Consider the following 13,712-nt stretch of genomic DNA (forward strand, 5'->3'; position numbering starts at 1 on the left):
AACCTTTCAACAACCTTTAGCATCCCATCTGAGAGAGCATGTGTGCACACACATTCACCTCTGGCCAAGGCATAACTTTTTAAAAGAGAAAGGCACCATAGATTTCTTAATTTTTAGGTTTGCACTATGACTGTCCTGAAAGTAGAACAACTTTCAGACTGTGCCATGTTTGTAGGCTCTGAATGTGTCCCATTCAGAACTCGGCACACTTAGTGTGTTTGAAGTGGCAGATGCAATTATGCACTTTAGTGCAACGATGCTCTTTTTATTACTGGAAATTTTCACAAGTGCTATGGGATATGCCATAAGCTTTCTGACCAAGGTTGAGAATTTCAAATCTCAGGTTTGCCAGCAATCTGCCATTGAGGATAGCCAAAGAGATCAACAGCCCTGACTTACTGAACACTTGGAAAAGTTTTCTCTCAAGATAGTAAACAATAAGAGTGGCAAACACTAACTTCAGTGTTTAGATCATGGTTCAGGTATTGACCAACCACCAACATTATTTTGAATGAGATCTTTGCTTTTTCTTGTTTATTAATTCTGGCCACATTAAGTAAGGCACATTCTGTTGAATACGCTTTAAAATATTTTGCAAGACTCACATTTGTTATCCACAAGTATAAACTTTATGACCTGCTGTGACTGCCAATAGTGATAATGAGCAATAAGAAAACTCCATGTGTCCCTTAAGCTCTATATGGGCCTTTTGTTTCATTAGGTTTATTATCAAAATGTTAATTAGACCCTCGTGATTAGGTCTGAGTTTCATTTAGCGCTTAAGACAGATATTCAATTTCTGCTCTGTGTAAAATATACCATATCATTTCCCTGTTTCACCAATTTACCATTTACTCTTTCAGGATGCAGTGTGGTTTTTGTGAAGCTTCAGGTGTGTATGTTAACTGAGTGGTATTAATATTAACTTAAATGGTTCTGTCATAAGATATAGCAAGTACAAGAGTAATATGAATGACCTCAACAAAAAACATAACACTATGGTTTTTTACAGTTTTTCATATTGTTACAAAAATGCCAAGTGTTAAGCATAGTGTATGTTTGAAGAAAACAGGTTGCAACTGAGCTAAGCTATTAATAACTGAACAAATTGTCAGGTCAACCGTGACGCTATCTCTTACTTATGATGACAGCTACATTCATGATAACCCAATCTCTAAAGCTGATGGTCATGCCACAATTATTATTTTAATTTCTCAGTGGGAAAAAGGAGAAAATGTATGTTGGGTGTTCCTACCAATAGATTACTTGGCCCAAACGTTGCTGCTCCTTAAAGGTCTGTGGCAATGTGATAACTTTAGGATAATGGCTGAATGTCTCCTGGGCCATAGATTTCCACTAAATCTGTGAACAAGTGAGGTAGGGAAAACCCTTTGTGGTCTGGAACCTGGAGACTGGGTTCCACCACATGTAATCATGCAGTATCAGGTCTTCAAAGATCGTTCATCAGTGCCATAGCAGATCTATGTAGGGCACTGGAACAGATAGGCATGTATCTTTTCACAGAATGGCAACTATGCTTAAACTCTTAAGATATGGTTAGTATTCTTAAAAGTAAATTTTTACCAAGTGATCTAAAGCTGATACTCTGTATCTTCAAATAGGAATGTATATACTCAAGTAGAAATACTATGTGGTGGCATTTTCTATTTAGCTTGAAGAAGTGCCTGAACCTCAGCATGTGTTCAAGTGTACTGCCTTTTGAACTGGAGCCTTAAACCAGTCCAAGAATATCTCTTCAATTCCTCTTCCCTATGTCCACCCAGAGCAGTTCAACTACAACACAGAACTGGCAAAGACCAAGTGGCTTTTTCCACCTCCCTCTTGTCGAAAGGAAAGAGTGAAAGTGAAGCAGCAAGTGGAGCTGTACTCTGCCTTTTGCTTTGGGACCTTGTGCCTCAGCTAGACCTTTGATTCTACTGTGCACCTAAGTGGGAATGAAAGAAAGGCTTCCATGTTAAATCAAAATATAGCATTAAGCAAAGTTTATTTTCTAAACTTCTCCCTAAGATTGCTTTAATAGCAACATAAGTGCAAGAGGTCTCAGGGTTCCAAAGAGCGACAGCATCATCAATGTAAATATTCTGAATGAGAGTAAAAACTTACTTATATTTATCAGAGAAGCCCCAAATGGAAGAATAGTTTCAAATTTGCAGGTTTATTTAAAGGCTCAGATACTGCAAGGAAAGGAGGGCATGTGGGTTTCCAGTCAACTCATGCTCTGTTTGGCACAGCTTTACGCACAACTCAAAGATGAGGACAACTTTTGGTTTTGAACCTCTCAAATACTCCGTGACAAAGTTGATCTTCATTCAGCCTTCATTTTCCATCCTCCACAAGATATCATGCCCCAATAGACATGCGGGATAGATTTCCTTAATCATGCCAGTATAGATCACCTTGTGTACAAGACCTCAGTATCTCTGACAGGTGTACAAGAAAGTTAGGTGGTGACTGCAAACAAGAATGGGAATCCCTACTGAGGTAAATGAACTGTAGAGTTTGTTATGATCCCTCAAGAAATCTGTGTGTGGCCTATGCATATGCAGGTGCAGTGAATCCTGTGCAGACTTATTGTCCGTTAATGTTTTTGCCTGCAAAACGGTAGCCAGAATAAAACTTGCAGGACTGTCTGGATGTATCAGCCACTTTTATATGGTGCCCTTATATACGTAAATTTTTACCAAAGTTTTCAATAAAGAGTTCAGCCCTTTTAATGGAGAGTTTTAAAGATTTTATGAAGTATTTTAATTTTCAAAATAGTGTTTAAATCCTTTTTTGGTATTTAAAAGTAAGCCAAAAGAAGATTCATGAAGATCCACATCTGTAACATGGCTGGTGGAGATTAACTTTCAAAATAATAATTCTGTTAATAACAGAAGATTGTGGGGGAGTTTATTAGTTTTGGAAAGTGGCCTATCATACTTTGTAACAACAACTGTTACCTACTTAGGCACTTAAAGATTCTTCTAAAAGTCACAGAATCATCCCCAAGTAATGACACAGTTATATTCAAAACTGGATCAGTAGATTTGCTCAAACGTATATATTTAGTAAAACCACATACCCAGCTCAGGAGGTCTGTATGGATGTAGGCTGTGGTTTGCAAACCTTGTATAGTTGCAAGTGCTGGGTTCTGTTCTCAGTACATGTAGGTCAGCATAACCCTGCTAAAGTTACTGGAGAACAATCTCTCTTGTATATGTACTTTTTATTCATTCCACTGGTCAGTGCTGTAAGTGTGACGCTATTTATATTAAACATTTTTACAGAATATGCTCAGATTTTAGCACTGTTGCATATCATGTACTATAACTATAATATGCTAATGTGTATTTCAGCTTCTAGAAAAACTTCTCCTGCTAGGTGAGGTTTGCATTATGATATAAAAGTAAGGAGTTAATATGTCCTAGTAGAAGTCAACAGCAAGCACTTTCCATTTTGGTGAGAGCGTGGAGGTTCTGAATAATGAAATTCTGAGTAATGAAATTAATGTTAAAAAGAATGTCAGGTTCTTCTACCCATGAATATTATTCTGTTGTTTGTTTGGGTTTTTTTAAATGGCAACCAGTTCTCTTCCCTATTAAAGCTCTAAATTCTTGTTTTAAACAGTGACATTACATGGAGGACCCCCATATCACATCAACATTTTTCCACGTATATTCACAATATTCTAATGAATTATTTCCGTGTTTGCAAGTGTGGAGAAAGCTGAGAACAAGGGCATTAGTTCCAGAACTTTCATTCAGATTTATTAATTTACTTATTTATTCAGTTCTTCAAGTTGTGCACCAAGCTTCACTCTTCTTTTAAAGCTCTTGATTTCAAGTTTTCTTCTTGTTGAGAAACCCAAAAGATCTGACTAGAAAAGGCTATTCACTTTCTTCTAGACTGTTACAAGGTAAGTAAGTGGACTATGAAAATCTAATTTTCAAAACATTTTTGAGATATCAACAGATTAGATGAGATAGGAGCAACTCTACATTGTTAGATTTTGTTTTAACTATTCAGCTATGACATTAATATCTCTTGTATGTGTGTTTATTAGACCTTCTACTGACCACTTTTGACTCACGAATTTGAAAGGAAATCACCAAAAGTTCTCAAAATTAGAATTTCAAACAAGGAGAACACAAGGCAATTTTGCCAAAAGACTGTTAAAGAGGGACAAATTATCAGAGTATTACAAGCAAATGCGTTTTACAGTATGGTAAAATGAGTTTTTCACAGACAATCTGGTGTAACTCTGGTCCCTCAGTCTCAGTAACGATAATTAAATGTTTCTTTTAATTGACAGTAAGTTCAAAAATGCTGAGACATCTGGGCAATTTTTTTTATAGCATCTAGGCCTTCTTACTAACACATCATACACCACCAGTCCCTATTATCGGGAAATTTATTGTGTGAAAACATAGATATGATCTTAAGAAACATGTCATGTCCAAGTCTTTCAAGTTCAAGTCCTTTCATATCTGATCCGAACAGAGGTATCCTCCTGCCCTCAGATCTAGCCACCAGCTTACCCATGAGTGCATGAATGTGACAGACTACACAGGTATTTCAAAATTTTTCAGTATTCTTATCTCCACCAAAACATCTTACACAAGCTCTGATGCATCAGAAAAGGCAAAGCAGGCTGTACCTCCCATGGCAAAATCAAGATATGCATAGAGGGAGTGAGTCTGGAACTGGAAAATGAGGTACAAAGAAACAGCGTTGGAACAACTTGAGTTCCTTTTTTTTTTTCTCCTTACTTTGTTTAGAAGACCATGAAGAGCTCCATGTGTCTCATGGTTAGGAAACTTCTAACTTCCGTCTTAAATATGTATCAGACAACTCACAGCAAAATAAAATCCTTCATTTTTCACCATGAATTATTAGAAGCAGCTAATGTCTCTGTTACTCACTGTTGACTTCAAGGGAATATTGTTCTTCATTTAGTAACTTCTATGAAATTATGAAAGCTATTCAGATAAATGCAAAACTTTTTCCAGGCCTAATCCACAGGAGCTAAGGAAAGATATTTAACACTGAATCAAATGTTCCAGACTGATTTATCTTTAATGCCTACTGAAAGGAAAAGCACATGATGAAAATCGCTTGAACTCCTCAACTGTTGTGCACATACCTGACTTTTTTTTTTCCTTTGAGTTAAAGTCAACAGTTAAGCAGTGAACAGTTAAATCATACTTCGAAGGTAATACTTGCAAAAAGTTTAACCTTTGTGTAGCTGCTGTCAGTCAAAGAATTTATGGACGAGTTCTTTTGAACGTCGCCCAGACAATTTTTTTGTATTGCACCATTGTGCTTGAGCAGTCATGACGACGTTCCTTTTATTTTGGAACATTCTTCTTTTTCTCTCAGTACAGTGCAATAAACAGGTCTCTAACTAATGGCTTGCAAATCATTTGCCCAATATTTCCTATGAGTTTTCACTGCAGACTAGCTAAGATTATTTTTAATGTTAAATTGGTTTGGCTTTACTTACGGCACTCTGAGTTTGGGAAATTTCTGAATATCATTTTCAGACATGTTCTGAAAAGGAAACACATGGTGTATATCACAAAATTGTCCATGGAACACCCTGCAACTTACAGAAGTTTGCATATTCAAAAATGTGGCATGAAGTTTCAACTGATAGGAACATAAAGTGCATAGAAAAGCAATGCAAGATAACAGCGTGCCCATCCCATGGCTCATAAGAGAAGTGAACCCATTTTAATAAAAAATCCTCTCTGTATTTTTTTTGTTTTGCTGGATGTTGGTTTTTACTTTATGTTGCTGCCAGTTGTATTAAACTAGCTAGGAGGTTAATAAACATCATGTGTGTTTGTTTACAGACAAAGGACTTCAACAAAATAATCACATCTAACTTCAAAGACAAGTATTTCTGTAGCTACAATGTTTTAATGATAGCTTGTTAAAAAGATTTGTAAGGAGAAGTAAAATCTTAAACCAGCTCTTACCAGATGAGAGTTAGGTAAATATGTTTGTTTACCAGCAGATGAGCCATTGTTTCAGGATTAATTTCAAACTAATGGGACTCTGTGCGAAGTTAAAGCCAAGTCATTTGCTTTTCTGATTTGGTTTCTAATCCAGTTCTTTATTGGCATTATATTGTCACACTGACTTACAGGCAAGGTTAAAATCCATCCCTGCTCTGCTTCTCAGAAGAACTGGAAATAAAACCCTCTTCTGCAACAGCTTCCTCCCTAGAGATTGTCAGAGATACTTAAGCTAAAGCAGGTGAACAGACAGTAAACCAAAAAACTCCAGAACTATTTTTAAGTTTTCTAATTTTTTTCTCTTTTTTTTCTCTTGCTTTCTGGATATCGATTTTCATTGTACATTGACATCACTTAGCATACAGGAAAAAACATCCTTTATGTATTTATTATTACAGAAGTCTCGAGATACTATAATTCATCTCAGTGGACAGTGTCAAACAATTAATAGAGAGATACATCTGGTAACATCCTGTGCTACTGATTACAGGTGTGAGCTCAACAGAACATGCATGGTCTGCTTGAAATCATCATCAGTGGCATTCTTCCTGGCAGTTTTGGAATTATGCTTCTCACAGTGAATATAAAAGGACAGAATATTTCAAATGCTTTCTTAAACACTTGTAGTTTTAAAGCAATGTGCAATGAAATGCCCTTTGTAAAGAGCTGTTCCTGGTAGGGAAGGCAAACTTCTACTGTAGATTCTGATTTTATGCTATTTTGCTTTACATCTTTTTAGTACAGCTAAAAAATATGGTATTTAAGTGTCTTCAGAAGCTAGATATATTGAATTCCTTCATGTCTGCATGGTGAAATCAGGCAAAGTTGTGCATGATTGCAAAGTTTCAGGTTAAACCAGTAAATTTTAAAATAGAGCACCATTTGCTGGAGTAGAGAAGAGTTTTGTGCTAAGAACCTTATCTGAAACATCAGACTGTATGTAAAATCACATGTTCTAGTGCAGATGTAGCTGGAAAACTCCTTGGACTTAAGAGCAGCCTTGGCAGCCTAACAAAAATATTTCTAGAAACTGGGATGGGGGAGAGAGTGTTTCTTCCCCCTTCAACCATAATGTAGCAATGAGATTGCAGATTACTCCTGGCCTGAACTGAGATGTGCTAAGTCTCGAGAGCTTTACGGATGTTCCTGCATAGAGAGTCGGCCCCTCTCTTCTTCCATCATATGCAACTCCAAGTTTAGGACAGATTAGTGCATTATGAAAACTTTTGAGAAAGCAGTTTGTTCAGTTAATCACAAGCTTCACAAACCCTCTTTGGAACATGGATGATAGTCTAGTTCTTGCTGTCTTTCTTGCTGCCAACAGTAAGAAGTTTCTAATTATACATTGGTTCACAATGCTATCAATGATTTTCAGAACAGAACAAATCCTCTCTGTGTTTTCCAGCACTGTTTTGCCTCTGGGAGTACTCACAGGAGTAAAACGCAGAAAAATGTCCTGCAGGATTTACTGAAGGATCATAATTTTTTAAAAAGACTTTTTAAGCTTCTCTCTGGAATTCTATTCTGGTGATAAACCTGACAAATATTATGAGTTTAAACTCTCATAAAGGGCCATGTTGCCATTTTAAATATTAGAGAATTTTGTTAGAGTAAGTTACATGGAATCCCTCTGGTTTTATTCCTACTACCTCTCAACTGGACTTTCCTTGTGGTAGCCAGTAGATACAGAAATGTGACTTTGAAACTAGGATGTTATTCCGATGAATAAGACAGCAATATTTTTTACAGTCAGGTTTACCATGTAGATCTGACAATAGATATAAAACTTGCAAACACTCAGTCTTAACAGTTTCTTCTGTGCGAATGTAATTTGGCAGTTTCCAATAACTTACAAAATGTAAAAAGATACTTCTTAGAAAAATCATTCATACAGAGAAGCAATTTTTTTCAAGATTGCATTGTACTCTAGAATATTCCACTTAAAGTCTCCTTTTCTGTTTAACAGGTGAACCTTTTTTGCATTATACAATTGACAAGTAGGTCAAAAGCTTAAAAAAAAGTCTCAGCAGACATGAGCAGCTGCTTGCTTGCTTACTTAATAGAAAAGCATCCTTTGAATCTACTAGGATGCTTCTGAAGAAATGCTGCACTCTGAGCTATGTATTTACAGAAACACTCTGGAAATAATAAAAAATTACAAAAATCACTTAGGAATCACACAGTTATTGCTCTTGTTATTTGTACCTCACAAACTCCCAGAATTTCATAATGCCTCCAGAGCCAGAACTCCCACTCCAGCCACAGATCCTTAGTGGCTGAGCTAAGGAGAATCGCTTAGGGGTTAGTAGGATAAATCATAGGGCACACATCTGAATAATTCTGACTCCACCCAGAAGGAAGGAGGTGTAATATCCTGTTCCTACAAAAGGTGTTTGAAAATTTTTATATCTCATTTCAATGAAATGTCAAAAAGCTTGATACATTAGGACAAGTAAATAAAAAATAAGAAGGCTTTAGAAGAGGTATGCATAGATTTCCCCACTATGATTAATTATACAATAATCAAAATTACTACTTTTGGGAAAAATAGTTAATATTTGGAAATAAAATAAAATAGAAGTAAAATGAAGTAATAATAAAAGCCCTTATACATCTTCATGGATGCGTATTTAAGACCTGAAACCTGCAGCTATGTCAATGGAAGTTGTCAGCTTTTCTAAAGTTAAGCCAAGCTCTTAGTAAAGCCTGGAGCAATGTTGATTTAAACCCACTGGGACTTTGCTTACTAGTTTTGGTGCTCTTAAAGTTCATTGATTTTGTGTATTGCTGCAGAATAAATCTAATTTTAACTACAGAGACATGAAACAGTGATTACAATAGAAGGCCAGTCATTCTGAACAGGTCTCTGTCTTCTTTAGTAGGAGAGAATTAATAAATGTGAGTTTTCTGTAGTTGGTATTTGAAAACAAGCACTTCCTATAAAGGAAGAGATGAATTCAAGACAAGATTGTGGTTTTGTAACTTCTCTGTCAGTTTAAAAAATACTAAAAATATATGCATATTAAACAACATGCTTGGGTTCCCAGCCTTCCATATTTAAAGCAAGATGTCTCACTGATTTTAGCAAGGCATTTACTTCTCATATTTATACCAGAGTAGCCATCTGCAAGCTAAGTACTTTGCATCTGCCAGTGCAAAGTAAGGAGGAGCTGAAACAATCACTTGACTGGAATTTTATAGGAAGGAATTTTACAACTCTACTTACCAAAAACCTTTGTCCATTTATGCTGTGCTTTCTCACGACTTTCTCACAGTCCTTATACTTTAACTGTCAATGAAAAGAAGATGATTATTGCACCATTACTTATAAGAATGGATTAAGACACTTAGACACACGGCTGGCTTTGAGTAGATGCTTCAAGTTACCCTTTTGTATGCTAGAGCCTGTCTAAATAGCTCATTTTGTTCTGTATACATGGATATTTAAGACAAAGATTCTTCAGTGGACTTGAGGATTTTCATCCATTTAGGAACATGTAATTCCTCACATTTAAAAACCACCTCACAGCTGCCTGGCCCAAAAAAATATTTGGAAAATGGATAGTTGTGGTACGGACTGGGATGAACAGCTGCGGAAAACACAAGTACAGCAAAAACCTTAGTAACTTGGAATAGTGAAGCCCTGATTCCAGACACTGAATTCATTGTTGTGATTGAAAAGCTTCCTCTTCTGGATGGAAATGTCGCTTGTTAATCCTGGAAATTATCTATAATATTTGGAAAGCTTTTCCACAATATTATGTTTTACAGTAGCATCTAGGACAAGGACATGCATTTTAGAAGTTGATCATGTACATAAGAAAAGAAAGCTCCGGGTCTTACCAGGCAAAAATTTTACAGTAATTTGGGAGACTTAGGAAAAAAAAAAAATCTAGCCACATTTAGCAAGACATGACTTAAATATTTCCAGTGGGTGTCTTAAGGGTTTTTTTTATTTGAATAGTAATAGCATAATGTGAGAACACAGCTTATATTTTTGATCTGGCTAGAATGCCTTTTTTCTGTTTCAAGCTGATCAAGTCCATACCAAGAAGGAACCCAAAGAGCAGGTAGACAAAGTGACTTTTTGGAGCCTTCAAGACAGAAGAATGGCTCTGGTCCTGCCTGAAACTTTAGTTAGTGAAAGTTATGCAGACAAATGATCGTGTGCTGCTGCAATAATTCCCCTAAAGCAGAGAACATCTTATAGGGAGTATTATGTCCTTTCTTAGTTCTATCCTATTTATTAATTTTAAGGAGTAATCTTGTAACTTGGTGTTATATGAGAACAGATCCTGAAAACATCTGAAGAGCTGAGAGAATAGTTTTAGGAGCCACCTTCAGTTACTCATATGCAGAAACAGACCTAACTCTGCTAAATATTTTAGGATACAGATTAAGACTTTTCTGCAGACTGAGGACTTAAACCTGTAAATAATGTCTCTTTCATATAGTGAGTGCTATCATGACATTACCAGCACAAGTTTGTATGCAGCAGTGAGCAACTGCTATACTTGGTAGAATGCATCAGTGTGACTGAGACTTAATCTCATTCTTAAAGTAATTGATGAAAATTACTGTTTAGCTATTAAAAATAACCCTCGGGATATTACAAATATGAACATCTTTGCTTTTTCTAAAAAAATTTAAAGTCTTTAGAAATTATTTGAAGGTTTGGTTCTTTATTGGTCCTTCCCTATTTTGAATGCATAGCTTAAATTAACATAGGCTTTAAGTTAGCACACCTAGAATAATAAATTAGATGTTATTACTGTTAAGTATGAAGAATTCTTATTTGACAGAAACTGAGGAATTTATTCATGCCAGTAATACATCATAGTATTGTTACATAAATTACTGATGTGTGTGCTGCTTGAATTTTGTTAATGAGAAGGTGTAAGCTAACAATGAATTGATGAAAATCTTACCACTGCCCTGTGTCATGACCAATCACTTCAGGTGAGAGAAGATTTGAATGTGATTGTCCTTTGAAAATCATCCCACAATTATCTCAGTTTAAAAGGAAAAAAATTGCTTATCCCTCTTGGACTTGAATCCTGGACTTTGAACATATGGCTGCAGGCAAAATATATTAGTCAGATGCAAATAAAGCATTCCTAAGGTATAATATTTGTCCCTTTAATGATATGTGTGAGGGAAATTGTATGAGTTTATCTGGGGAGAAGATCTGGTCACTTATGGCAGTTGCCCAGAGCTGGGTGACTTAGGCTGACATTATTGTCTTACACAGATTTCTTAGATGACTTTAAGCAGCTTTTGCCCTAATTCATCTCCCCAAAAATGGAATGCCAAGATTATATCTATCCTGGGGGGTATCTGGATCAGTAGAGGAGAGGTACTCAAAAATTAATGTAACCAGGCCCATTCAGTTATGATAGAACTTACAGTTAATCCTTTTATCACTGTTAAGAATATCATTATCAACTCTTTCAGGAAGCCATTTCCCTTCTTAGTCTCTTGGAAATGGTGATCCAAACCACCATGCACCAGTGTTGTAATGTTTTTCATATTTGTCTGAAGTTACCTGTTGATAATGATATCATCTGTTCCATCTCCAAATCTTCATTTCACTTTCCTGTGCCACTAACCCCTGCACCCTAAAATTAGAGGTTTGCAAGTAGTTGGCAGTTTTACTTCTCTGGAGATTTGGTAGACGTAGGCTTTGTGTTTGATCTGCTTGTCTTTATTAGCTAGTTTTGCATTGTAGTATCAAACTTGCCTCAACTCCCTAAAGAAAACTCTTACAGAGTTATAGGAGTTGTTGAAACAATAAATTTCACATGATTTCAAAATGAAGCCCAAACTGTTCCAGGTTTTACAAGTCTAGTCTGACAGCTCACTTGAAAATTAACCAGCTATGTTGGCATTACTTGAAAATCTTCCCAAATCTTCTCATTGATCTGAATGTTAAATTCCAGGCTGACATATTTGGACTTTGGGAGAAACATATTCAGTTGAAAGGGAGATGGAGGAGGCACTATCTCTGATGTAAATTTGAAAATGAGCAATTTACAGAGAACACACAAAAATGAAATTTCAGTAAAATTGGCTCAGTTGTTACACATTCCTGGGCAATTACAAAGGTGTCAGCATTGCTGTGCAGAGGATATATATTGGCAGTGAATTCCTTTATTGCTTTTCAAAGTATTTCTTCAGTGTGGAAACTCCTCTGCATTGTAAAATAAAATGTATAGATTTGTCACAAGTGAAAATGATGTCAAAAGAAACAGAAATTCCTAGCGTGTCACACAAGGTAACATCAGAAAAAGTAACAGTGACAGGAAAGAAAGGGTAGCTAGCAATCTTGAGCCATGAGTTTTGCCCAAGAAGTTTTAGAACAGGGAAGTCAAACCAAAAGGTGAAAGGTTTTTCCAACTGAGCCTAAAAAAATTAGGAGTCTGTGTATCCACAACTGTTAAGTTCCTGGCTGGGTTCTCATGGATGTGATTAGCAAAGACATTCAGAGGCTCATTTGTGAACACTGAGCAATTTGAAAAAAATCTCTCTTCTGAAAATCATTGAAGACGACCTAGAAAGCTTGCAATCTTCACACATTAATACCTTCTACAGTTGTTAATATATGTTATATCAACAATTGTTGTAGTAAAGGGTACATTTTCTCTGAAAAGCCATGAGTTTCTGTTATACCTAATTTAAAACACACTTTCAAGATTAATTTATAGATTTCACTGGCCAGTTTAGCTCAGCTTCTTAATTGTCAGTGGTTTTGCTTTTAGTTTTGCAGCAATCTTTGCCCATTATAAAAATAGGTAACTTTAGCACAATGTTACAGTAGTTTGTTCCTCCATCATACAAAGATAAAACACAGTTAAACTTACCGTCCTAAAATATTCTGCTAAATCATCTGGGTTCCACGTAACCACGTCTGAACGGTAGGGAATGTTTCGCAAATCCATTGTAAGTTTTCTCCTCTAGGCAGTTAGAGAATGTTCATAGCAGTGCTATCGATGAAACAGCCATATATTCCCTGTGTGTGACCACCTCCAGCGTGTCCAGTAATTCCTTGCCTAATGCCCAGCTTCTTCTGTTTAAGTCCTGGGGTTTTTTTAATTTAGAACTACGTCGTTAGGACATCCAAGAGAGATACTGCTTCCTCTAATACAAAATGGTCTCTTCTCAGAAAAGTTGTCAGCTAGTCAGCCTTACCACTTCCTTTGTCTGAATATAAATAAGTAAACAAGGAAGCACAGCAAAGTGTTGAAAATGTTCTGCCTGCTACATATAAGTAAGCTCCTATGGACCCTATTTGCTTATAATTGCATACATAAATACTTATGTATTTACACACTCCATACAGTATAAAAATATTGGCATATTATCTGCATAGATATTGGTTACTGCTTCTGTGCAAGTCTAGCCCAGGCAAGCCCCCCTCCAAAGAAGAAAATGTTCACTTAAGAGAAACTTTTTCAACTTACCTCACTACCTGAAGAATCACATTACCTTTGTTTGATTTGTACAACAATAAAAGGTTATTGTTGGAGTTGTACATAAGGACTTATTCGTGAATTAGGGATGGAATTACAGTCAGCATTCCTTCAAATAAGGAACCTCTCAGTGAAACTGAAAGAATGGACAAGCTTAGATGAAAAATTATTACATTGTCATTGTTTCAGTGCTCCATTTTTCAGCTACCTCTAATGAGGA

At 36.1% G+C, this 13,712-nt stretch overlaps 1 protein-coding gene across 1 annotated transcript in view; it reads right to left on the reverse strand.

Annotated features, from left to right (window-relative positions):
* LCP2 (lymphocyte cytosolic protein 2) overlaps nt 1–13,116 on the reverse strand; it is a 33,990-nt gene extending 20,874 nt beyond the window's left edge. Inside the window, exons 1-3 of the mRNA XM_072872504.1 lie at nt 12,884–13,116; nt 9,250–9,312; nt 5,507–5,553 (exon numbers count right to left, since the gene is read on the reverse strand). Of these exons, the coding sequence (XP_072728605.1) occupies nt 5,507–5,553; nt 9,250–9,312; nt 12,884–12,961 (188 nt within the window). The 5' untranslated portion in view covers nt 12,962–13,116. The remainder of the gene's footprint in view (nt 1–5,506; nt 5,554–9,249; nt 9,313–12,883) is intronic.
* Between the last annotated feature and the right edge of the window lie 596 nt (nt 13,117–13,712).

This window comes from Ciconia boyciana, chromosome 9 (genome assembly GCF_034638445.1).
Source record: "Ciconia boyciana chromosome 9, ASM3463844v1, whole genome shotgun sequence".
NCBI lineage: Eukaryota > Metazoa > Chordata > Aves > Ciconiiformes > Ciconiidae > Ciconia > Ciconia boyciana.